The 26,607-nt window shown below is 41.6% G+C and overlaps 1 protein-coding gene across 5 annotated transcripts in view; it reads right to left on the reverse strand.

Annotated features, from left to right (window-relative positions):
- Positions 1 to 2,106: 2,106 nt before the first annotated feature.
- The window catches only part of cadm4 (cell adhesion molecule 4), a 142,080-nt gene continuing 117,579 nt past the window's right edge, over positions 2,107 to 26,607 (reverse strand). For 2 of the 5 annotated variants that reach the window (XM_068324230.1, XM_068324229.1), the window contains exons 3-9: positions 22,267 to 22,554; positions 19,674 to 19,835; positions 18,041 to 18,131; positions 13,586 to 13,758; positions 7,929 to 8,039; positions 5,257 to 5,385; positions 2,107 to 4,022 (exon numbers count right to left, since the gene is read on the reverse strand). In XM_068324230.1, coding sequence (XP_068180331.1) covers positions 3,913 to 4,022; positions 5,257 to 5,385; positions 7,929 to 8,039; positions 13,586 to 13,758; positions 18,041 to 18,131; positions 19,674 to 19,835; positions 22,267 to 22,554 — 1,064 coding nt within the window. In that variant the 3' untranslated portion in view covers positions 2,107 to 3,912. Of the gene's footprint in view, positions 4,023 to 4,207; positions 4,287 to 5,256; positions 5,386 to 7,928; positions 8,040 to 13,585; positions 13,759 to 18,040; positions 18,132 to 19,673; positions 19,836 to 22,266; positions 22,555 to 26,607 lie in introns of all 5 variants that reach the window. The other 3 variants (XM_068324231.1, XM_068324233.1, XM_068324232.1) reach the window with 3 other exon arrangements.

Raw genomic sequence — 26,607 nt, forward strand, 5'->3', positions numbered from 1 at the left:
TAATGTAGACATCTGAGTGACAGCACTTAATTAAACATGTGATAATAATATAGTGGTCTAGAGAGGATGAAGTATTGTGCTGAAAACATCATTAACCTGGTTATGACAATCTTCATGGCTGTTTTGATTACGGTTGTAAATACAATGTGATGCTGTCTTGCAATAAAAAAGGCCCTTGCTCACTCTAATTGGATTGTTCATCTTGAACAGTGTTTTGTATGAAATCAGTGATGGAGAAATCCATCTCTATTTACATGGAACACGGCCAATACATTCAACACACATCTTTTCCATTTCTCAGCAGCTCTTTTTATCCCTTTTTCTTCAACTTTAGATTACTTATTTGCTCTTTCCCCTCTCGTTTTCAAGCCCTTTCTCTAGATTTTCTGCTTATTTTGCATTTTTCTCTTTCATCATGCCTTTCCTTGCTTTCCATTTCCTCTTTATGTACAAAACACATAATACACTAGTATGTCTTTCATCGCTTTAAAAAAAAAAATCCCTGACTGGAACACATTATTCATAGAGAAATCTGGTCAAGGGGAAAAAAAGATTTCCCCAGCTTCCCCATTCAATTGTTCTGTCTGCCTCTGTGCTTCCTGATTATGGTAGGTCTCAACACACTCGGGCACCTCAATCAATGCCGCACGCTGCGCTGCCACTATATATACTTCTTGCTTCACTAGGACCCCATTGAAAGACCAGTGAACGTAAGCTATGTTCCCCATCTCTGGGTCATTACAGTTCGCTTTACATATGGAAATAAGTGTGTCTAATACACCGTGAAGCCTCCAGAAATGATACTTGTGTTTGGATGGGCTGTAATATCTACTGTAACTCCTAGAAATGAAATATGGCTGCTATAAATGGGTCATAAATGGGGGGTTCTCTGATGTTACAGGACGTTAATCGGTGAAACATCGGGGAGCAGCACTGAATAATTCATCAATATCCTGCTGTCATTACTGGCCAGAGTACGCTACATTCACTGCATGTCATAAACTCAGGGAGGAATACAATTGACTATTGTCTGGCTTGTCTCAGTCTCATTTTTGCTTATGTCTATCGATTTGATAATCACTCTCTATGATCACAGTGGTCATCTGATTGTCATCAGATCCAGCAGCTTCAGCGTTATGATCAGATAATGGCTGGTTTCCCATGGGAGTGGCACAAAGAGCAGAAACAGCATCAGCAATTACCTAACAGTAATTCTTTTGAATACACTGTGTTTGTAATAGAAATTGTGTGTGGAAATTCTAAAAAACAATTTACTTTTTTAAGTTCTATTTTCCTGTGTGGAGAAGCAGACATAACGGGGTCAAACAACCAGAAAAACACAGCTAGGCTTTGTGCTCTGCATTCCAGAAAAATAACAGATAAAAAATTTGCTTGAGGTACACACACATCTGTTTTTCAGATATTTAAAGGGACAATATCCTCAGATTTATGACTCATTGACCACTATTGAGAGCAGGAGTTACCTGGACTACTTTGGCTCCATCATAAACTGAACATATACATGCTGTCCACACACTTTTGTGTGTGTTTTGTTTGTCGGCCAGGGTGTCAACTCAAGCTGGTAGCACTTGGCAAGTCCATTACTTTGATTGCTGTTTGACAATCTGTCTTTATGACAGGCGACCATGGAGCCTTGCCATCGATGGAAGAGAAACACATCGATCTATCACCCGGAGACCTCCGGCAGCTTTCAAATCTAGCCCCGCGCATAGATGGACATGTTGAGTGCTTCTCGACAGAATCGGGTATTGATTGCACAGAAGTTAATGGTAGAGTCATATTTTTCGACGTGCATCTGACTCACCCCTTCCTGTCACCCTTTCTTCCCCACTATCTATTCGTATGATTCATTAGCAGCACCACAAAACCATCTCTATTGTTTATTCTATTTACTTTGAATGAGCTGCCGGTTATAAGCAAGAAGCTCCATCGCCTTCATCTTTATCTACCCACCAATAACTCCACCACTCCCCATTGTTCTAATCATATGCTCCGTCTTGCTTTCTTTTCCACTGCATTTCACAAACAGCACCTGCTAATTATACAGTAAACACATTCATAAAAAACATTCTGACCCCAAAAGGCTGTTTTTGGATTCTTTTTATTTTGTCGTGCTTTGTTTCTTTCCCCTATAAAGAAATAGTTAGCTATATATCAACAATGACACATGGACTCTAAAATAAACAAGAGTGAAAGACAGGAGAAGAGACAACTTGGCACAGGAGACAAAGAGAGAAAGACTGAGAAAGGGAGAAAAGGTAAGAGTTGAAAAAGACTTTTTTTTTTTTTTTTTTTTACAGTAGAACTAAAAACAAACCATGGGAAGCGTACATTTCTTTAACATTTACAATTATAATAATAACAACGGCAATAATAATAACATTAACATCATAATTGTTCAAATAATAATAATTAAAAAAATCCATAAGACCTCTGGTTTCTCATAAAGACATGATATTTTTTTTTATACTTTTCTCAATTTTTTTTAAAGATCACTGGACAGTACTTTGTTCGGCTTTGCACCTCTATAGGCTAATATTCTGTGTTAGTATAGTTGCTTCATAATGCGTTTCAATAGTAAAGTGTTTTCTTATTTCTTAAAAGTTTCCTTTAATTTATGTTGCTGTTCATTTTTATACAAACATGAAGTTTGGAGATATGTATATTTGTTCGGTCGTGTTTACTGTACGTATGAATGTGTGCATGTAGCTGCATATGTGTGGTAGCCTTCAGAGCAATCCATCCATTACACTTTGTCATTCACTTCTTCTATCGTTCCCTTTGCCTTTTTTCCCCCTAATAAGACTTTTTAACCTTTTCATCCTCTTAATAACATTCTAAAATAATTAAGCTTTTCTTTAATGCCTTAGCAAGCCGTATTCATTTCTTCTTTGTTCGGAACGGAGCCCGGCGCTAATCCTTTCATTACGAGGAGCCAACAAAAGAGGAGAGACAGAGGGGGAGAGAAAGAGATATAAGGGAGAGGAGAGAGGATGGTGGCAGGTAAACACAGAAGAAGGAGGAGCTTGATCATAAATGAAAAGAAAGGGAACCTTCTTTGCTATGCTGTTGTAGTAAGAGAGAAAAAAAGAAAATATTTGCAGGGCATTCAGCTTGTTAGGGATGTCTGGATATTTCCCCGAACTCGGGACATGGACACCTCAATGATGTAAAAAAATCATACACGAGTTCCACTCGGTAGCGAGACGCTGTGGCAATACTAAAATTTTTAAATCGACAGTATTTGCACCTAGTGGTTAGTATGTCCCGGTCAGCTTCCTTCCACCTCACATACTCTCCTGGTCCTCCTCACACACTGCTAGCACTGCCACTCAAACACTGAGCTTTGTGAGATAGGCAATTTTCTTCAGGCATAGAATTATAGCAATCATCTGCCTCTAATTCTTCTCCCACTATGCCGGTCGCATGGGCAGAGTGCCTGTTTTCCTTTGTGCTCCCCACTTCCTCCTCGATCAAAATAATTATGGCATCATTTTGTTATTGTCTACATTCACCGTGCCCACACCTGCCCCCCCGCCCCTCCCTTAGCTTCTTCCACTTTTCCCCAGTTTCTTCAACGTATAAGTATATGGCACAGTCGTTAATGGCTGGTGGGTCTCTATAGGCTCCCTCTCTCTTCGTCTGCCTCTGCGTATTTGTGTGTATGACATGGTGTGAAATGAAGCAAGATGGTCTGGTCGTGTGAAATGTCTGTTTACAGTCGTTTTCAGAAGGCTGCCCATTATGGCACATTGTATATAAGGTGTGTGTTTGTTTGTGTGTCTGTGTGTGTGCATGTGTGTGTATACTGTATAAGGGGAGGGAAGGGTGAGGTGGGGTTGGGGATTTAGGAATGAGGTCATCAGAGAAGGGAATGGGAAAGGAATAGGGCTACAGTAGGTACTCCTTTTTGCCCTGGCTGGCGTCGTTCCCATTGAGGAAGGCCTCCTGCACTTCACCATGTTCATCCAACCCACTGGCCTCATGGGTATGGTAGGACCCTGAGTGAAGAGTCAGACAGAGGGAGAGAGAGAGAGAGAGAGAGAGAGAGAGAGAGAGAGAGAGAGAGAGAGAAAGAGGAAGAGGGAGATTGGAAGGGGAAGGTTAGGTGGCAAAGCGTCATGATCATTGAGGCGCCATGCAGCATTACAAAATCACTGTGCCCTAATATTACTGAGCATCATACCTGTGACTGATTAATTCATTAGTTTACTGATTGTTATGTCAGTACCAAGCAAGAATAGGCTCTCTGGTACGGTACGAGCCTACCATCAGAAATTAAACGCAGGGGATGGATGTGCAAACACAAGATGCAGCGGGCGGGTCAGGGTTGGAGGAGATAATAGAGAAAAGGAAGGGGAATAGGGAAGGAGGAAAGAGTGGCAGAAGAGGGAGGAGGGGAGGTTAGATGAAAGAGAACAACGGCACCTTTGCGTCACTCAGGAAACCCATTATGCACATTTTTACCAGCTAAATGTGTGTATGATTAATGATAATGGCGCGTTGTAGGTTACAGGGAGCAAATTGTTCGTGTCATCTCCCTGCTTGACTGTCCCCTCACTCCAGGGGTGAGTGACACTCCCTTTCTACTTACCACAGAGGTTGACTGGCATACTGACAGTCACGGCTGAAGACAAAGACTTGGTCTTGTCTCAACGTAGTTTGGTTGTAATGATCCCGTCTCAGTGCTGACTGGCGGTCAAGCCATACCGAGAGTTGACTGACAGTTAGCTTAGCCAAGGGGAGCATTTGCTGCCTGCTAATTCCTAGATCTTCTTTTGGCAACTGCTGTGCACAGTTGAAGGCTGCCAAAATCGAGGCACTTAAAAAGATAGGGAACTCAGGGAGGCCGCTTTTAATAGATGAACCTTGATTGACTAAGAAATGGTGATAAAACATGTGGGCCACACCTACATTTCCAACTCCACTCTATTTCTTTCGCTATGCTGGACAAGGTCTTAGATCATGGACAGGGCACGGCTCGAAAGGAGCATCCTATCCTGTTGGCTTTCTACAGACAGGTTTACACCTCAGTTTAAAGGATTATTTTCAAAGAATCTGATCCTTATCTGGCCAGCATTGATATTTCTCTACAGGATGTTATGCCTACAGTTGAGAAATGAGAAAATGCGCCAGTGGGAAATGTGACAAAATCCTCCGATTACCAGTATGCTTTCTCTTGCTTGTGGTGGAATTTTGTGTTATTCTGTGCATCTGTGTTTATGAGTGTGTTACCTTTCTGTCGGACAGAGCACCAGATGGTGACAATGAGGACACAGATGACGGTGAAAACCAGCAGAGCCAGAACACCACCTATCACTGCATATGGTACCGCACTGTGAGTCTCTACCACTGCACCAGGGTCTGAAAGAATAAAAGAGAAAGTGTGAGGTAAAGAGAAGAACTCTGGGCATGAAATAACTTCGGAAGAGAAAGGAAAAAAGGAGAGATAATAGTAAGAGAGATGTAGGGTAAAACAGAGGATAGTGATGGAAAGAGAGTGCATTAAAATGCTATCGTCAAGGAGAGGGAGACAGAAGAAAAGAGAAGTCAATATTGTCCGTGAAAGTTCCATTATCACCTTTCATCACCCTTCACTGCACAGAACCCCAGAATGATTGAGAAAAAGGTGGAATATGAAGAGAGTGAATAAAGATGGTAGCTTCTAAACACCTTCTCCAGCGAAGCACCTGTCGAGACCACAGAATATTCCGAGCAAGGGAAACTTTGAGTGTGTTTATAACTTGAGAATCCTGGATTATGAAATTGTTTCACCAAAGCATGAGTGAAGATGAACGAAACCAAATTCTCACTTTGAAAGTTGAAAATTGCATTGTTAACCGATGGTGGAATTGTGTAAGCATCAACTTTACGCTGCTGTCAAGTATGAAAGATGAATGAAGGAAAAACAGATGAATAATGAAAGATATTTAAAAAAAACACATCTTTGTATGATCCAGCTTGTTGCATGTTGCCGTTTTTCCTCATTATATTAGTCAGACGAATTATTTATATTTGTGGGTCAGACTAATCAAAAGATTTTGAAGACATCACATGTGAACTCTGATTAACATTTTTAAAAAATATTGCTTGATATTTTGCAGAATAATCATAAATTATTTGAGTGACCTGGAAAGAGTTGTAGCACAGTTGCATCACTAATGACAGCTCAAGGTGCAATGATGTGGAGGAAGAAGGAGAAGCGGTTGATAAAATGTGAATTAATGTAATTTATACCAGAAAGAAACAGCCCTTGGAGTCTGTACTTAAATACTGAGGTGTCATCTGAGTCGCTGACGGCAACAAAAGCTTTATTTAATGGAGCTGAGGGAGTGCAGCGTAGGAGGAAGTAAGGCCAACAGGAGACAAGGGCGCAAAGTTATTGATGCAGCTCTTGAATGCAGAAAGAATTAAAACATGAATCATTAATATAAAGTTAACTCAAACTGATCAGAAGAGAAAGAGGAGAATCAAGAGGAGGAGGGATTGATGTCTGAGGAAGGATGCTTTATTCTTTTGCATGTTCTTGTTTAACAGGTGTCTCGTTGAGGGCTCTGACAGTGTGTGTCGTGTTTTATTTTTTTTAAATTTTTTATACTTTTGCATCTACATGCAAAAAAAAAAAAAAAAAAAGCGTGATTTGTCTGCCATAAGATCAAGCAAGAAACATTTCCCAGAGGATAAAACTCCAGTGCAGTACTCCTTCCTAACCTTGCGTTGTTGGAAACCACCGCAGCCCAAAGCTTAGTACAGGAAAAGACCAAAATACTAAAAAAAAGTGCATCGTTGCACCAGGAGACTCATCAGATGACATATTTATTAGCTAAATTCACCAAAGTGGTCAGGCACCAGCTTTTCTTATAGCATTTATGACATTGTTGCACAGGACCAGCTGGTGGAAACAGACGATGAAGAGGGAAGCTCCCGCTCCCTTCAACTGATCTTTCCTTTAAAGCAGCAGACAAGAGAAAAAAGTAGTCAAAAGTGTAGAGAGAGAGAGGATAGGAAGACTGAGTATGTGTTTGTGTATGTCTTTGTGTGAGAGTCCATGTGAGATAAACAGATTCTGGAGCTAAGTGTGTAGCTACAGTGCTAAGTGAGTGTGTATCTTTACACACAAACACACGCCACTGCCAAGCAGCCTTTCTTTCTCCTGCTGTGCAACATTCATCTGGGAGAATATGATTAGACAACCACCTGGATCCACGATCTTTCTTTCTTCTCCCACTCTCCATCTCTCTGTACAAATGTGTGTGTGTGTGTGTGTGTGTGTGTGTGTGTGTGTGTGTGTGTGTGTGTGTGTGTGTGTGTGTGTGTGTGTGTGTGTGTGTGTGTGTGTGTGTGTACGTGCAGATAAATCTGCCTGTTTGGCAGCTGCACATCCCAACAGAGGCCAGAATCAGTGAGCTAAAGGATGGATGTGTTGCCAGTTCCTTAAACCCTTTAACGCAGATTCATCAACAGTACCCACTAAGCAGACCTACCCCAGACATGCACACACACACACACACACGCACGCACGCACACGCACATGCACACGCACAAAAAACTGCTGACTGGGCAAAGTGTTTGCAAGGAGGAGCATCAAACAACCACTGATAAGAAAGGGGAAGAAAGGGGGTGGTAGCACATGGTGCAGAGCGAAGCGTCTGTAGACTTGTGTAGATACAGGGCGAAGAAAGATTGCAGCAGACAAAGAGTGTGTGTTTGTGTGTGTGTGTGTGTGTGTGTGTGTGTGTGTGTGTGTGTGTGTGTGTGTGTGTGTGTGTGTGTGTGTGTGTGTGTGTGGGCCAGCCGACAGTCATCAAACGAGAACGGGAGGGAAAAACACCAAAGGAGAGCAGGGAAGGACAAGGAAAGAGATGGAGGGTGGCCGAGCAGATACGATAAGTGTGTGTGTGTGTTACCTTCTGAGTCTGGAGCAAAGGTGGGCGTTAGGAGGGTTGGGGTGGCAGGATGGAAGGTGATTGGTTGGGTGGTAGGAGTGGGAAGGGCCGTGGTAGTGAGTGACATATTATCTACAGACAAACACAACATGGGATAACACACACATATACACAAATACAATTATCTACAACATGCATATTTCAAACAAGGCATTGCAGGGTTTTCTAGCAGAGTCTCTACAGGTCCTAACAGAGCTTCTTGCCAGGCTGCCACTGGATGGTATGATTAGTTACAAGAAAGAGGAATGGATGTAAAATACAAGAAGAGCAGAAAAGACTAATTTTCAAACACACTTCTCATCAGCCGAGGTCGATGCCACTTCGAAAGCAGAGACAAATGTTACTAATTATTTTCCCAAATGGCCCATGTGTGAGAAATGGAATCGATCTCGAGCCGTGACAAGATATTAGGACAAGGACAAATGATGATATTCCTTGGCAGGCCTGGAGCCAGTTTGAAGAAGACATTTGCAATGGGAGAGACATGCTTTAAAAGCAGCGGCCGAGGAGAATTACATCTGGCAGATTGACATTCATCTGTGAGGCAACTGGAATATACAGCAACACATTCTCTATCACTGACACATTTTCTATGGCACAATAGAAAGGGTGATGGGACATTGTGTGTGACGGATGCAGTCCCTATGGAACCGTGCCATGCAGGGACCGTCTCATTCACTGCCAAACAATAGCTTGGATCTTGATGCATTCTCTGGATCAATGGCTGAGACACAATGGAAGGTATGGAGTCAGAGAGGGACATGTTCATAATGCCGTTAAAGACAAATAAATAAATAAATAAATAAAGCTGACAAGAACAAGAGAAGGAGATGGAGCAGCGAGCATGAATGTGTGTTTACATATGTGCAGCAGTGCTATAAGACTGAATAACATGCCACTTCATCAAGCAGTCCGCGAAACCGCAAAGCATGACACTGTCAATGTACAAACACACTATTACACACACTCTGCCCTTTCGTCTCAGGAGTAATTTATAGGTGAGTATTCCTCTCCCATTCTCCCACCGACTCAAAGATCATCAATCTCTATTCCCCCCTTTTTTTTTATGTCAGCACAATGCCTCCACCTTCTGATTTTTTATACTTTTGTTTTTTATAATGCTCAGATCCAGAACGGTCTCCTCCCTGCAACAAAATATAACTCACGCTTTCACGGGAAAGACAAAGAGATGAGCTTTTTTTTTTTTTCGTGAAGTCAAGCAAAACAGAGAGAGATACAGAGAGAGAGAGAGATCCACCTACTCTTATCGAAGTGTGTGCATCTGTTGCTGCTGTATGAATACACACGTGTGTTTGTCGCTTGAACATGAGGATGAATGAATGAATTCACCAGATGCTGATGAATTTTCTCTTGATGATCATAAAAGACACTTCCTCTTCATTTCCTGACAGGAATCTTTCACTCCTTATTCCTCGTTCAGCTTCGGCCAAACTCTTCCCTTATTTGCAGAACGCCTCCCTCCTTTTCTCCTTCCCATAATTCAGCTGCATCTCTGGTTTTATTCTTCAGTGACTACGTTCCCTCACCGCCTCTCTTCAGCTTAATTAAAGAGAATGCCACACGGCTGTCATCCTTTTTTTCGCCCCCACATCATGTTGTTATTCATTAACACTATGTGGCCACGAATCAACGATGGATGTGGTGGCACTCGCAATACAGACGTTTTCTCTTCTTCTCACTTTAAGTGTGCATAAAGATACAGTGCTGCCATTATTTATGAGCGCTGTTATTCTCTCATACAAAGTCATCCTGATTAAAAGGGGCTTTGCCCGGAGAAGCAGTGGCTCCAGCTGTCAGTCAATGCACCCTACGTAGGTTATTGGTCAGAGGTCCACTGCTAGGTGAGCACTGATTGGGTACGGATTCATTCTACACACAATACACATTGCATGAGAACGCGACATCATTTCTTCCCAAACTAAATTTACTGTCTAATCTCCATCTTTTTCTTCCATTGCACCCAAATATTTTAAACTTTCTCTTCTCATTCTACAATTTTCAAAAGTCCCACTTATATAGTTCTGTGATTTTCATGCCAATTATCCTGACGGCTCATTACAACAGGAAGGAAGACGCAGACAAATCCCTGGTCACCTTATATCCCCCACAATGCACCTGTCTTTTCATCTTTCTGCCACTTTCTCTTGCTTTCCTTTAATCTTTCTGTAAAACCAGTAGTCTATCAATTCTTCTTATCTTGCTTCCCTGCCACACTTGCACTCACATGTGCCTTACATATATGCAAACTATTCTTCTCTTCCCATCTGAGCATCACCCTCTTCACATCTTTGTCTCTCCATCTCGCTCTTCTCAAAGCAATTCGGTTCTAATGGGTTTTATTGGCTTCGCGATTCATCCGAGTGCTGCAGCTCACTTCAATTACGTAAGGGAGCCCTCTGGGCTTTCACGACATGATCTGTGGAGTTCTCTTCTCTGAAACAAGCATACACCTTGCACACACACACACATGAACATTTTTTAAAAAAAATTAAGCTTTTTTAATAAAAAAAGAAAAGAAAAAGAAATTACACAAAGTTGGTTGTGCTACTCCCTATCCCACATATCAAAAGACACACACAGAATAGCTCCACACGAGTGCGACCAGTCTAATAAACCTCAGCCTTGATGAATCATGTCTCTGCTGCAACCACGGGCCTCTGGAGGGCTTCCGCTCGCTCTCTGTTCTCCTTCACCAGCATTAAGCTCATCTCCCTCCAGAATGTGGCAGCACCTGAGACAAACTGACAGCCGCTTTTTTGCCCGAGTTTGTATCCGGTGTACAGATGGCGGATAAGTGTCACGGAGGGAAGGTTGACACGAAAGGAAGAGCGGGAGAAAGAGAGAGAGAGCACTGGTGGTTGTTCTGCACCTACAATAAAGCGTTTTCCTTCCTGCTGACTCAACCTTTAAAATATTACATCCTCCAGAAGTCCCTTCTTGCTCCTGTTCATCCCGTTCTGCAACCTGAAATTCCCTCTGGGAAGGATGAGAGTCGGGTATAATGACATTCCGTTTATCTGACAAGCTGTGGGACTGAATGTTAACCTTCGTCTGACCTCCATCTACCTCCTTCTCTCCCTGTTCGTACTTCGACTGACCCTCTCGTCCGTCCTCCCTCCCTTCCCATCATCACTCAATTATACTCACTTCTAGCTGTGCCATATTCTCAGGCCTTATTTGAGTGAAGAGGCTGAACTTCAGCTGAACCAAGAACGAGGGGCAATATGGTGCAAGGTGAAGAACGGTGGAAGCTGTGTGGGAGGAGTGAAGGGAGGAAGTGGACAGGTGGCGCAAAAGAGGTGAGAACAGCAGGAGGAGAAGATGAAAGGAAAGAATTTGGAAGAAAGAAACAAGAGAGTCAATGGAGGGTATCGAAAGTCAAAAAGAAGGAGAAGTGGACGAAACAAAAAGAGAAAATTTCTGTCTCCATGTGTTCACCACTGAGACAGACGGACTCAATATCTGTAGCACTTAAAAAGACATACATCACCAGAAATATTATTGAATAAATGCAGTGAGTCTGTTTGACATTTATTAAGAAATAATTAACGGGATATTGGCAAGATTACAAGTAGTGACATAAAAAAAAAATTAAGCGAATTTAGCTTGTCTAAGATTACCACAATGGCCCAATGAACAACCCTGAGCTTATTGAGATAAGGTTCGAAACAACCTGCCCGGCTGGTGAGCACATATTTTTTGATACAAGCCAAAACCACCACTGATGTGGGGCTACGGCGCGAGGATTTATGAAGCTGATTGCTGGAAATCCACCGTGCAGAGCGGACCGACTGAAGCGCAGATTATGTCGGCTATGTGGATTTCTTTTATGGATTTTCCATGAGGCAGGAGTCCTCACTTTAAAATGTACCATTTTTATACAATAAGAGAGGATTTGATACAGATAGCTTTTTTTAAAACTAACGACCAGGAAAGAGAAAGCATGAGATAAAGAAGATGAAAGATGAATTATAGGACAGGAACAGCTAAATATAAACACATGGAGAAGAGAGCAAAAAAAAAAAATGTTGAGGGAGAATACTGAGGAGGAAGGAGAAAACATTTTTTCTACAGAGGTGGCGATGCACATCATCAAAGCTTGACACAGAGAGTGAGAGACTTATACATTCAAAGAGAGAGACAGATAGGAAGTTGGTGGGCATGTCACCTTTCATGTTGCCCCTGTTGCTACCCTTGATGTTTGTGGAAAGCTGCCATTATGTGTGCTGTTTGATTCCAGACAAGCTCGTACCAGAGTTTCTGATTGTTAATTGTGAGCATGAGAAAGAAATAAGGTGTGATGGATGGATGGAGGGGGCGCTTACTAAAGCAGCTGAAAAATTGTTACATAAGACAGCGCGTCTCCATGCCCTCCATCCCTCTGCTTCTGATGTCGGCATCACATGTTAAAGGGCGCGACAACAGGAGGTGAACAAGGAATGTGTGTGTGTGTGGTTTAAGAGGGCATACCTGCTGAGAGACGGTTGTACCGTCAGACCGCAGGTTTCCAATAATGAGCTAACTTTGCAATTTAGCTTTGCTTGCCATCTCATTAAAATCTCACAAAATTGTAATCTTGTCGACACGCAATCAAACCAATGTTTTCAAATGGGCCGCAAACACAGACAGGATTGTTAGATAATTTGTCACATTGTCTAAAAAAACCCCCCAACAACACAGAAACAATCTTCATGTGCAGTTGCATGGCACCGACGTCATCCCCTCTGATCCAGTTTATCTGGGTCATTCATCATTAAGAATTTAGCAACCACCGGCGATGTAGGTGCAGAAAACCTGTCAAAACACGTCAACAAAAGGGCCCTCATCCACGTTTTCCTTCGCTGCTCTGATACATCTGCTCCGGCAACAAGCTAAGTCGATTTGCCTGAATTTTAAATGCAAACAGATGTTTGTCTGTTCTGTTTTTTGGTAAATGTTACCTCGTAAAATTCAGATTTGCAGCATTGCTGGAATTCTCTGCATTTCTGCGTTAATTTCTGTTGTCTCTGTGTGCCTACAAGCTTGTGTTGTGAAATTCATTAAGTTGTCACAGCATCTCGAAAAATCTATTTATTGCACTTGGAGATGCATGCTACTCCAAATCCCTTAAGGAAACAATTTGGGTCAGAGGGGATGCGATAAATTGGTTCTTTACAAGATATAGCTTGAATAATTATGTTGGTGACTCGTATCTGAGTGAGGGAGCCTACGTCTTCTTGTGAAATCGATATTTCCCTTGAATCAATCGAGGTTCAGCGGAGGTTTCCCACCATCGAATCAGGAAAACAAATAAAGCAGATAGACAGATGAGACAAGCATTAAAAAGTAATGGGGCTATTGTCTGCTTCAAGAGTAGCCAAACTCCAAATAAACTGTGAAAATAAAAAGATCAATTAATTTTTAAAAAGCTGTCAAAAAAAAAAAAAATCACGATAAATGTGACAAAAAATATCAACAAAGAATAAAAGCATTCAGAATGGATCAAAATTGCACAGGCTACAGACTGGAAATGAAATTAATGGATGAAAGTAATCAATGCTACAAACTTTATAGAGACTTAAAGAATAGAATAAAAAGTTTTAAACTGGATTACTCACCATACACCAATAGGGTGTAGTGATCGGCAGCACGTCCGTAGTTGTTTTGGGCCTGGCACAAGTATGTCCCGTTGTGTGATTGGCTGAGACGAGAAATCTGAAAGGTGGGGCCAGAGATTTCTGCCCTGTCAGGTAAAGTGTCATTAATCTTGGACCACTGGATGTTCCTGGGCCTGAGGGAAAGGAGACAAGAGGGAGACATATAGTTTGATACCTCTGAAGTGACATTAATTTATTGATTTGCTCGCAAATGTTTTTTTTATTGGCTGCAACATTACGAAAGAATGATGACAAACATTTGTTCATTCAAGCATTCCAAATACGAGGATTCCCAGATTTATTTTCATTCATACCAGGGAGAAAAATATTTATATTTAGGTTTTTGGGGATCCTATCATGGTGGAAAGTGTGAAAAGTGATGTTGTGCTTAAAAAGTTTGCAAATTTAACACCACAGCAAATCCCTCGACAGCTTAAGGGTCAACCTGTATGGTTTCTTTTAAAACAGCAAGATTCTAAATTGTCATTTATAATTATTTCAATTTTTTTTATCTAAGTAAGTCATACAATCACATAGCAATTCAACAAATTCATTCATTAATTAGCATCAGTTGCTACTGGTCAGTAAATACCATTAGGCTTCTACCTGTTGAGCTATGGTCTAATGCTCTACTTGTACCCCTGTTATATGCAGGACCATTGACTGAAGATGGATGACATAACAGCTCCAAGACACTCTTGATTGCCATCTCCTGGCTGACTTTATCACCAGTCATGAATTCTGCCCCCTACTGGTCACCTCTGCCAAAAAGGTTATGTGATTGGTTTGGTCTGTTTTTCTGTTTGTTTGGGGGTTTTTTGGGCAGGATTACACAAAATTTAATGGACAAATTTACATGAGACTTTCACCATGGATGGACCCGAGCATATCCTACAGGTGAATAGATGTTGGTGAGAAAGTAGATTAGGATCTGGAACAGGGGACTTAAAAAAACACATTTCATCTAATAACGTCAATCAAAAATGAGAATGAATCTTCACAAATGCTTTCAAATGTCATGGCTCATGTTGGATTGAGATGTGACCCTCATGCCACAGCTCTACCACCAACTCACTGCCATGCAGACTCTCCAAAATAGCAGTTCTTGCATCCACATTATTTTCGTGTGTTGTGAAGAGATGGATCATCAGGTGGATGGAATATGGAGGATATGGAGTTGTTTAAATCACCTTCAAATCACCTCCTAGGCCAAGTAGTAAAAATGATGTGAATCTTTATGACTCCGGCATGTTAACAACTCATGAATAATTATGGACTTACCCATCATTGAAGCTAGACAGCAACTACATCTCTAATTAATACTTCTAATAGACAGCCTTTTGTCAACACATTTGGTAAATTAAAAGTGAAGTGCTAAAGCGTATTAAAAATGAGAAAGTTAAAAGAGACAAGAGGGAAGCTGTAAAAAAAAAGGGAGGTGAAGAATAAGGGGTAAAAGAAACCCACGGGGTGAAGATGACATGAGAAGAAAATATAAAAGGGAATGGGTGAAATGAGCCAATGGCGGCTGAGGGTTGCATCCTGACAAATAATGAAACGATGGATGGTCAGGGGTTGACGGTGGTGTGAAAAGGTTGGCAGGATGGAATAGAGGCCAGATGAGAGAAATAGGGTGTCAGATGTGCGCGCTGGAAAAAAAAAAAAAAAAAAGGAGCAGGGAAGACAGTGATAGAAAAAAGTGTTTCTATATGTGGGGGAGAGATGCTGGTGGGAGATGAAAGGCAGTAACGGGTTGGAAAAATGAATTGGTCGTGAAAGATGGGCAGGCAGAGAGGACAGGAGGTGTGAGGATTACTGAGACATCTTGGTGAAAATAAAATTTGTGTGTGCGTGTGTGTGTGTGTGTGTGTGTGTGTGTGTGTGTATGTGTGTGTGTGTGTGTGTGTCTGTGTGTGTGTGTGTGTGTGTGCTTTTGGCAGAGTATCATGGCTCATGCCACCCTGGCCAGATTACGATCATGACTCATCTGGGTGCTAATCCCTCAGGACGTCTAATTAAACCTCTTTCTTGCTTAGTCACACACACACACACTCTACACTTATCCTACACACACTTAATATAATCTCCTGCTGTTCCTCTCTGGAACAGACATGTTCTTAGTTGCGCTCCCACACAGTAATTCCTTCAAACAGTAGCAAGAAGTTCAGTAAAATGACAAGAAGTCAACGCCGTCTCTCTGCCTCGCAACAACCAACGAGTGAAACCCTCCACCAGAAGGAGGGGGCGTATAAATGGTCGTTAATGCTCAACAGGGAAACGTAAGGGTAACCAGAGGACTGTGTGTGTGTGTGTGTGTGTGTGTGTGTGTGTGTGTGTGTGTGTGTGTGTGTGTGCTAGAACAGGCCTCCGTGACATGAGGGTCAGACACCGGATTGGGCCTCTGTCCCATCTCTGAATGACATTAACACACACACACACACACACACACACTCACACACACACACACACACACACACACACACACACACACACACACACACACACACACACACACACACACACACACACACACACACACACACAGACCATCCTCGATCAGCCGTTATAAAGCTTTAGCAGGGCTACAGCCAACATGCTTCTCAACCAGTCCTCTCTATGGGATTCTACTTAAGTGATCACACACACACACACACACACACACACACACACACACACACACACACACACACACACACACACACACACACACACACACACACACACACACACACACACACACACACACACACACACACACACTTTAGCAGGGAGCTTTAGTGGACTTGATACCCGAAGACAGACGAACCAGCTAGGGGAGGGTTTTAAGAGCTTAGGATCCAATACCCATCTGGTGAGTGCAGGAGTGATGTGAACACTAGAAACCGGCTTTGTTGGTAAGCTAAAATGTGTCGATTAATTAGATTTGATCTGATTGGGTTTAGAAGGTGCACTCACAACATGTAATCACAAGAGTATGACATGTCTGAATTTACATTAAATTTCTAGCAGACTTTTGTGTTCTTAGAAGCATAATTTACATCTATTACTTCTTAACTGCAAAAATAGGCTGATTTTACCTGTTAGAATTAACACCAGGGATCAAATTTCAGTTTTTGGGGAGATGCATTTGGTTCCCTAACAGTAGCCTTAGCCAGAGGACGCCTGCTTCACTAGAGGAACAGCTTATAGTTGCATTCAGTTGGAGTTTGGAATACTTCATCAAAGTGTTGAAGGCAGTATTACATTGCTAACATTATGGATGGTTCCAGGGGACAAGGAGGAGATCTTCCAGTAATCCTAAAGAATGTATTGATCTCATTGGAAATGATACTTTGTATCTATTTGAAATTAATAAATTATACATAGGATAGTAGTTACCCAGAAAGAAGTCAACCTGCTTTTACAGCACTAAGATCTCTTGATGGTACCTATCCAAGACACTTCACATAGTTTTTTTAATTTGATTTTTTTCAAGTATTGACGATTGATAAAGTACATGTGCTCCTCTTTTAGTGGGTCCCAATTCACCCGATTGATAGATGGCCATGGTTTGTTTTTTTTGTTTTTTTTTTGCTGCAGCCGGTGAAAAGCTTCGTTGGAGAAGAAACATTTTGTTCAGGGACGTTTTCATTGGAAAGATTATGAAGGAGGATATTTGTTTTTGTGAAGGCAGATAGCAATTACTGCTATCCATCTTGCAACAGTAGATATAGTAAAGCTATCTGTGGCACAGATCGTCAATGTGATTAATTTCTAAAGCCCATAAATCAAACTTAAAACCTGCCTACTTGTTGAATGATCCGTTGTGCTTGTCTGTGTGTCTCAACTATAAACTAAATATGGTTGAAAACTGGCCGGAGTGCTGCAATATTTTTTTTAAAAATTATTTTGTTTTACATTTTCTTTATTACTCTAAGAAAACCCATGGAAATACTACAAATAGATAACAAGCTCATCAGTTTAATTCCCACACTACTATAATAACAACATCATGACCTTTAGCTCTGACCTTTGCAGTAATTTTCAGTGTGCTGAAATCAAACTGACTCAATACGACAAACCAAAGAAGTGTATCATCAGAATGAATGCAGAGCCTGTAGGCTTGTAGGCGTTACCTGCAGCTACCAGCTACCTGTGGCAAACCAACAGTTAAAAGTTTTCTTTCTAAGGAGTTGTAGTTGAACTTTGATGACTTCCTACACGTAGTTGTCAATCAATTTTTTTCTCTCCGTATAATCAAGCCGATTTTGCTGAGACTCGTCACAGTTTTTCTTTGTTGAGACAAATCTTTTAAAAACTTTGATTATTGTCAAGGAATTCATTAAGCAGAGGGCAAGAAAACATGAAACACTGCACCGACAACTCCCCCCAAAAAAAGAAAAAAGAACCTGACAGACTGCTTCCACATAGACTTACAGAGGGTTTCCAACGACGGAGCAGGTGAGGCTGAGCGAGTCACCCTCTCTCAAAATGCCAGCAGGGGGAACAATTCTCACCGTGGGTGCAACTGCAGGGAGACAGAAGAGGTAGATGAAACCGGGGTGGATAAATGAGGATTCATGTCAGAGAGCAAACAAGAAAGGCACAATGGAAAACAAAATCATCAAAACTGAGCAACAATCGAGGGAGAAAATCATGAATGAAAGAGAGTCGGCCTGGGAACAAACAAAAAATAAAATGAAATAAAGAGGACAAAGGAAAAAACAAGAAAGTGGAAGGAAGAAGGGGTCTTTAACATCTGTTTCCTAGGCAACCAGCAGACAATCCTACGGTTGAGGCACCTGTTATCATAAGCAGCCCGCCACTTCGGCAGCTGCTTGCTCTGTACTTACTCCAATAACGGAGCGATGGGGAGTCAAATCCTCACTGACAGCTGGTCATTATTACCAGTCATCAGCACAAAGATCGACAAAATTATTGGATATTAATCACTTTGACCTGTCATCATACATTAGAATACAAGTGGCAAAGTAACTGCACCTAAAGTTAATGACAGAAGTATTGGACAATGAAAAATATGCATTTTACACCCATGAAATACCTTCAAAACTTCCAGACTTGATCATTATTTGAGAAACAAACAAATAGAATGACTAATTTGTGCTTTTTTAAAAAGAAAAAACTAAAGATACACCGTACCTCATTACTAGCAACCAAAATGTTCACATAGTTTTATATATCATATACTACACTATTATGTAATAACAAACAATGCATAATTTTCCTTTCTCAAGTAGAAATATTCAAAATAAAGTTATGCCAGTGCAAAAATATGATATAACTTTATTTGGTCAAACCATCAGCTTTGATTCAACTATTCCACCAAGATGTCAGTTTAAAAATATTCTGGTTCAGTTGACTTAAAATTCTGTCTTTCTGGTGATTTCTGGTGAATTCAGCAAGATATTATGAAACTGTGATCCGCACTGCATCTGCACACACGTCTTTTTCAAGGGCAGTTATAAATTATTACAGACCTTGGGAAGTTGTGTTGTTTACTTTTAAAATTTGCCATCCTACCTTTCAGCAAGAATACAAGAGAATGATTTCCCCCCTCAAGTGGATATGGATTACTAGATTTTCCCCTCTAAAGTTTCAAAAGCTTCACTATGTGGAAGGGGGAGGGAATATTCCAAAAAGGCATATAGGGCTGTCTGGCATTTTTTAAAATTAATCCCACTAAACCATCTACGGATTTCTGAAAAAATACTGAGAATTAAGCTGATGATAAAAACATGCTTCTATCTCAGCTTGTTGCCTTGAGTGATTATTATATTTAAGCCAATTATAAATTAAAATCTCTTGCAGTATTTCTATTTTCTTTTGCCTGCTTGAAAAGAAGATGATATACAGAGATTTCAGAGAGCATTAATTTCACCAAAAAGGCGAGGAGAGCTACTTCAATCCTGGAACAGGAACTGGATCAGTCCATTTCTGTGAGCTCGGATTGGCAGAACACTGTTTTTAAAATATTTGGTGATGTTTCTTCATTTTTTTTCTCAGAGAATCAAAATTTTTTTTTAACCCATTTCCTGAAGGACAGACTTACAGTACACATCCAGGCGGTAGTGTCGAATCCTCTTCTGTCCGCCCAGTGCCGGGTGTAAAGCCTCACAGCTCAGAGCGGCACCGTTGTCTTTCCTTTCTACTGGGATGCGGATGGTGCTGGACCCGCTGAACGTCTTCCCGTTGTCCTGCTGGGACACCACCCCTGGAGAGAGAAGCAGGGGTTGAAATGATGAAAGAAAAACAGACAGGTGGGAATGCCGAGAAACAAGTTAACAAGCAGAGCATGCCCGCTGTTCCTCCTTACCTGTTGAGACAGCACATGTATGGAGGAAGAAGCGAAAGAGACAGGCAAGAAGCAGGGAGGAAAAGATAAGGAGAAGACACAGGAGGATAGGAGTAGTCAAAGTAAGCTGGGGGGTGATGAGAGGGCTTTGACTGTATGCACCTGTGGAGGGGAGGCTGACATGATGGTGTAAGGCAGAATGAGACAGAGAAAACAGAAAGCAACATGTATTTTATGGCAATTGTGAGCAGATCCTGTGCACACAGTGAGTATTTTGAGTAAGGGAGAGTGATGAGAGAAAGTAAAGGATAAAAGAGAGTATATGAATAATCAAACTGATATTATTAACTGACACAGAGGGCAGAGTGGGAATAGGAAAGCAAAGGAGAGAAGGAAAGGGTAGCAAAATGTACATGACAGAGGAATGGGGGGGTGAGTGAGAGGGTGGGGGTGGTAGGAGAGGTGCGGCAAGGCAAGTCCAGGCATAAAAGTGAATGATACGACAGATTGAAGATGGGGAGGAAAATGGATGGAAGAAAGACACGAGAAAAAGAAAGGAGACAGAAGGATGGAGGACAACCAGTGGGGTGATACAATCACATATACAACAAAATATATATACCGGGCCAAGTTTTCCATTATTGTTAGTACGACCAATCAAAGTGTGAGAGAGAATGGAGGAGATGAATAGGAATAAGGGAGCTGCAGGAAGCTAATGCATTAATTAAAGAGTGCTTTGCCATATCTGTTGGGATTTGCCTCTAACCTTTAGTGACACAGTTCATTTAAATCAGCGTGAAAGTGAAAGGAAGAAAAGACAGGATAGGGCAGAAGGAGGCATTGGGAAGAGACAGCGAGGCAAAAGGAAGAAGGACAGAATAGGAAACAGGAGGAAGGGAGAGGAAAAGACGAAAGGGCAAGAAAAAGGCATAAGAAAAGTTGAGAGCAGAGGAGGAGAGGTGAGAACTAAAGAGGGCCTTTTGAAATCCATTTGCCAGAAGGAGTTTTATGTCTTTTTAACCAGTAAAATCTAAAGAAATAAGAAATGGAGATAAGATAAAATGAAGACGTGAAGGACAGGAAGGGTAGAGATGATGACCAGCGCGTCCTGACAGAGCAAACACTAGACACTCCATGAAAGTTATGCTAAGAGTCAGATAATAATAGAGTAAAAGAGACAAAGACTGACATGAAGTTTGAAAGGGCAAAGCATCGCTCAATATGCATCCAAGAAAAAGTGATGACACCATATTATCACATTATTTCATCTGTTATCCGTGACTTATTTGAATGCATAAACTTGGCTGAATGCTGTCTTCATTTGGATGAACAGAAAGGAAATAATAGCCGAGGTCCTTTGCAATAGATAGATAGATAGATAGATAGATAGATAGATACTTTATTAATCCCGGAGGAAATTGCATATATATATATGACATATATATATTGCATATATATATATGACATAACCTCTTCTCAAAGACGTTTTTGGTTCGTGGTAAGCCACCTGATCAATGTATTGAGAAATTAAGGACTTTAACAAATGAAAAACACTGAATTAACTGTGGAGTAAATTATTACTTGTGGAATAAGTAACTGAAAGAAAGGGAAAACATAGGTCTGAAATGTATCACTGAGAGAAGTGTCCCTAAAACTGAGAGAAACCAAGGGAGACATTGTAAAAGAATGGTAAAAACTGATGGATGACTCCCAGATTCACCAGAGGGGGAGACGATTTATAGGATTGTAAATTAAAAAATGTGTCTTGTGAGAGTTTGTAAAAACAGGTAGAGTGAAATAAAGCAGAGAAACTGGGGTGTAGGCATCATCTGTGCCTCCATGTAACTACTTGTGAAATCATGTGCAAGAGAGAGAGAGATTCTTGACAGGGAAAGAAAAATAATAATGGACATGTTAGATTGAAAAGCACTCAAATCTTTCTGATGCTGGCCGTCCCCTCATCACATACCCTCATCCATCCATCCATCCATCCATCCATCTATACAAAAAATATAATAACTAGTATGAATAAAAATACATATAATTTACATTTCATCAACAGTGTCTAATCATTTGAAACTAGCTTGTTCAGTGTGACAGACCTGCTGACAAAAACTTCTTTTTCTCCGTCCATCAATCCATCCATCCATCCATCATGCTCCAATGACTCAACCATTCCTTGTTGGAGTATCAATCACCCATCAATTCATCCTTGTAATTTCGGTACTAAGTGTTTAATAACAACGACACTTTCTATGTCTCCAGCCACCATTCCTCATTAGTTCCCTCCTTTATCTCTGATAGTCATCTGAACATCAGTCCACAGACTGTATTCGTCACGTCCAGGTACCTGGTATCTCCCGGCCATTACGAATCCAGCGCAGGGTGGCAGCTGGCTTGCTGCGCGCCGACACACAGGTGAGCTCCACCTCGCCTCCTTCCACCGCCTCCTGCTTCACCTCCACCGTGGGCGTCTCTGGGGGCACCAGCACCGACAGCGTGGCCACCTGGTGGTGCGTGGCATCGGTGTAGAGCTGGCAGAAGTAACCGCCCTCATCCCAAACGCTGACATTGGTCAAAGTGATGCGCACCAACCGCGGCGTGAAGAGAACCATTTGGAAACGGTCGTCTTTCAGGGCTGGAATTTGACAGAAATGATGGAGGGAGTAGGAAAGCGATGGAGGGGGTGTAGAAGTGAGAAAGAATGAGAAGTTTTTCAGGTGGAGGAGAGGGGGGAGAGAGGAAGGTGAGGTGGTGGGTAAAAGATTGGGAGTGTGTGAAAGGAAGATCGGCAAGGACAAGGAGAGGATTAGTGTCTCAGCCAGTAGAAAAATCACCTGTTTATCACTTCATCTGCCTGAGAAGTGAAAATCAATTTGAATAAACACTAAATACTGTTCTTAGGTAAACAAAGAATATTAAAAAAAATAATAATACTGTATCAGTGCAGGAGATGTTTTCTTCTGTAATGCTGCAGAGATAGACACGGAGCTTTAAGAATTTTGTCTGTCATGGTGATTTGCATGAAATATACCAGACATGGACACCACCCCCCCTTTACACACACACACACACACACACACACACACACACACACACACACACACACACACACACACACACACACACACACACACACACACACACACACACACACACACACACACACACACACATGCGCGTTCTTCAAAAGAGGAAGCCGTTTGGTCATTGACACACGTTTTCTCCTCGTACGAACCAAGCCACACAATTACAATGAAACGTCATTCTTTAGTCTGACATTATTTTCATGTTATTTCATTTTGTTTCGATAAGTTTGTTCTTGAAAATCGGCTGTAAATGATGCATCCGCCGTAGCAAAAAATAATTTCCCGTAGGCACAGAAAGCCAGGCTACCAGCACTGGTGACGATCAAGAACATTTTTACAAACCGAGGAAGCAAAACTCAACTTCATGTGTAGCATTTCATCTTACATTTTGAAAGTGTGTTTGATCAATTCTGTCATCTTAGCACCGTAGAGTCACACCACTGTACAGTCAGTACTGCTGTCAGTGAGTGCATCAGCGCTGGTATCTGTCTGTCATGATAATGTCACAGCACTGGAAATGATGGAATGAATTTGCACATATTATAACCTCTGAATACCACAGTGCCCTGCATACATAAAATTCAAGTACAGGGCGCCCTCGTTTCTCTCGGTTAATGTGTTCCATTAACGAATTCCGCGATATAGCGGCGAACTACTCATCTTATTATTTATGGTAATTTAAACATAAATAATAAGATATTATTTACGTTTGAAACATTTTGTGTCTCACGAAAGTCCGAGACTCACGGAACGTAGCGCACTTCTGGATGCCGTCAGCCAATAGAACGCGCGTACGGTATCACGTGATTGCCTACCAAAAAAAAAAAAAAAAATCCACGATGAGGTGAAGTCGCTGGTGTTGATGCGTGAATGCGCGAGGTCGTCAACCTGAAAATGTTGGCACAGTGATGTTGCTCAGGCAAAGTAAGAGATTGTTGCTACAATCGCTTCAGATTTTCTTTACAATAAACATGAGGGCTAGATTGGAAGAATAGGTTCATGTTTGAAGGTGAAGTGATTGTGTTGTGTTTCTGCAGATTAATGTTACAGCTAGACAATGAGTGGAGGTATTGCTTAGAAATAAAACTATGTATGCTTGTTAATTCATGTCAGCAGTATCTTTAAAAGTCCTTTCCCATTCGACATTTAAAAATGCAATGCTTTATCTTTATACTAGCACTAATTGGCAAATACACCAAACAGTACAAGAGAATCAAGGGCTGTTTTTAATTTAGTATTTTGACACTTAGAGCCCCAAGATAGTCTGCTATCACAACACAGGCAGCACCATCTCCCATGGTTTGGAAGTAGATAGAGTTTTCAACACCTTATAATTTGTGATGTCGCTCCCTTGGACAGCTCTGCCGAGGAAAAATTGTCAGACACATTAAAAATAGTGGCTGTGACAACACTCCAGACGATTTTCTGCTCTGGAATTGATAGCGTTGCTAAATGTGAAACTCTACGTGATATCAAAAGCTCGGAGAGAGTTCGTCTTGATAGAGAGGCTCCAGGCTGTGGATTGACAGAACATAACAAATGTCTCAGTTCTATCATTTGCAGTTCTAAAGCCAAGCGTTGTTCATTTTCCCCAACGTTGATTGGAATATCCTAAACTACAAATCTATTAATTCATTTGCTTTGTAACTGGTTGCTTTATTCCTCTGTATTCTAATCAGCGTCTGGCATTTTTGTTGTTCAACTTATTAGGCTTTAATCATTATTGTTCTCTTTGCTGTGAGGCCCTCTGTATCTCTTTGAACGCGCTATGCAAATAAATCCGATTGCACAACAGGAAATTATTTCTGAAACGCTATTAAATTGAGTCTTTCTGCCCTTTTGATTCAGTGAGAGATAAAAATAGGACTGTCCACATAAGCAGGCAACGGTACATGAGCTCAGAAGACAAAAGCATTGGGGTTTTTTTTAAAAAATGTTAAATTCTACAGAAAATCCTCCACCTTGGATGATGAGTCACATTAGAGGATTTAAACAGGTGGAATAAAATAAGGTGTTCCACTTGGGAGGAGAAGAAGGAGTGAACATGCAACAATTTTCCTCTTGTTTCTGAAGGGAGCGTAGGATCGATGGTAAGAAAAGTACGATAATAACACATAACACTAATAACAGTCTGTGTGCGACAGTGGCTCGATGACCATTGAATCTCATTTGGGACTCATTTTGTATCGACTTCACGGTGAAACCCCTCCTTCGCCCTCCATCTCTACTTTATTCAGTGGTTTTATACACTCCTTTGTGTTGGCTTTGCTTCACAGCAGACTCTTCAGTGATCTAACAACCAGCCATTTTGCAGCATTATTCATCATAACATGGACACGCACACTATGGACATTGGCTTTGCCTGTGCATGTGAATGTGTGTGTGAGAGAAAGAGAGGAAGACAGAATGATAGAAGAAGTCTAATAGCACTAAATAATGTGGCAGGCGAGAAAAAATAATATAGATAGGGACATGAATCCCAGGGGAGCCGAGCGAGAGTGGCGATGGAGTTAGTCCACTTTCCCTGGAAGTACACCACACTAATCTCTCAACCCCACCCCCCATATTTCCCCTCCATCGGATGGCAGCAAGGGCATAGTTAGGGAGAGTTACCAACCCCCCTCACAAATCTTTTACTCCCTCTTTGCACTAAATGGCAACTAAATGTCAGACTTCTGCTCAAGTCCAAGTTCACCTTTATTGTCCTTTCTCATCTGCATGCCGAGGAGAGTTGGCAGCAGCAGACAAAAAGAGATATGAACCGATGAGGAGAAAGGGTCTTTTATTGTTAGCTTCACCACTCTATTAAGACTATCAGTCCCCACAATGTCATAAAACACACCCCTGACTGGTAGCTCACTTGTGAAACAGGCGGCTGAATTCGTAGCGGCTCTTTACCGCAGTTAGAGCGGAACGGCACGGCACAAACGGGCCTCAGTTTGTCGCTCTGATATCTGGGTGGCAGATGGGCGATAGGCAGAAGTGGAAGAGTCCTACAGCAAATGTGGAGGTGAAGAGAGCTGGAGTGAGATGTAATTTACGCTACTAAAAAGTGTCCCCTAACGAGACTTTCCAGTGCCTACGCCAGCCAAATTAGTTATGGGAAACCATCTAAACTTTATACCCTGCGTAACCTTTGGATTGCACCCCAGGATCTCTAGCAGTCCCTCTCTCTCTCTCTCTCCTGCTGAGTCCGATAGTCTCATTGTCCCTCATCTTTTGTCATTTTCTCTTCTATGCATTCACTCGTGTTCCTCACTCTCCCTCCGACCGGGCTTCATCATGCTTTCTGAAGGGCACTAGTTCAAGTCTCACGGGGTAGCTGGCGGTCGGCTGTGTTTTAATACTTAATGGAACTTGCTGGTAATGCTGATCTGCTGGATTCGAGGGGTGGGGGAAAGTTGAAAGCAAACCTTCCCAAAGCAGCGACCTCAACTACCTAATTACGGTTGCTCCGTGATGGAGGTGACAAGTGAGGGGAAAAAAGTGTACCGAACAAGAGCATTTCAATTTTGTACCGGTGAACAAAGAAAGTGGCTGTTTTTGTCTTCAGAATCTAATCTCAGAATCCTTTTCTGAAAAGCCTCGGTGCCCACTGCAAT

This window comes from Antennarius striatus, chromosome 9 (assembly GCF_040054535.1).
Source record: "Antennarius striatus isolate MH-2024 chromosome 9, ASM4005453v1, whole genome shotgun sequence".
Taxonomy (NCBI): domain Eukaryota; kingdom Metazoa; phylum Chordata; class Actinopteri; order Lophiiformes; family Antennariidae; genus Antennarius; species Antennarius striatus.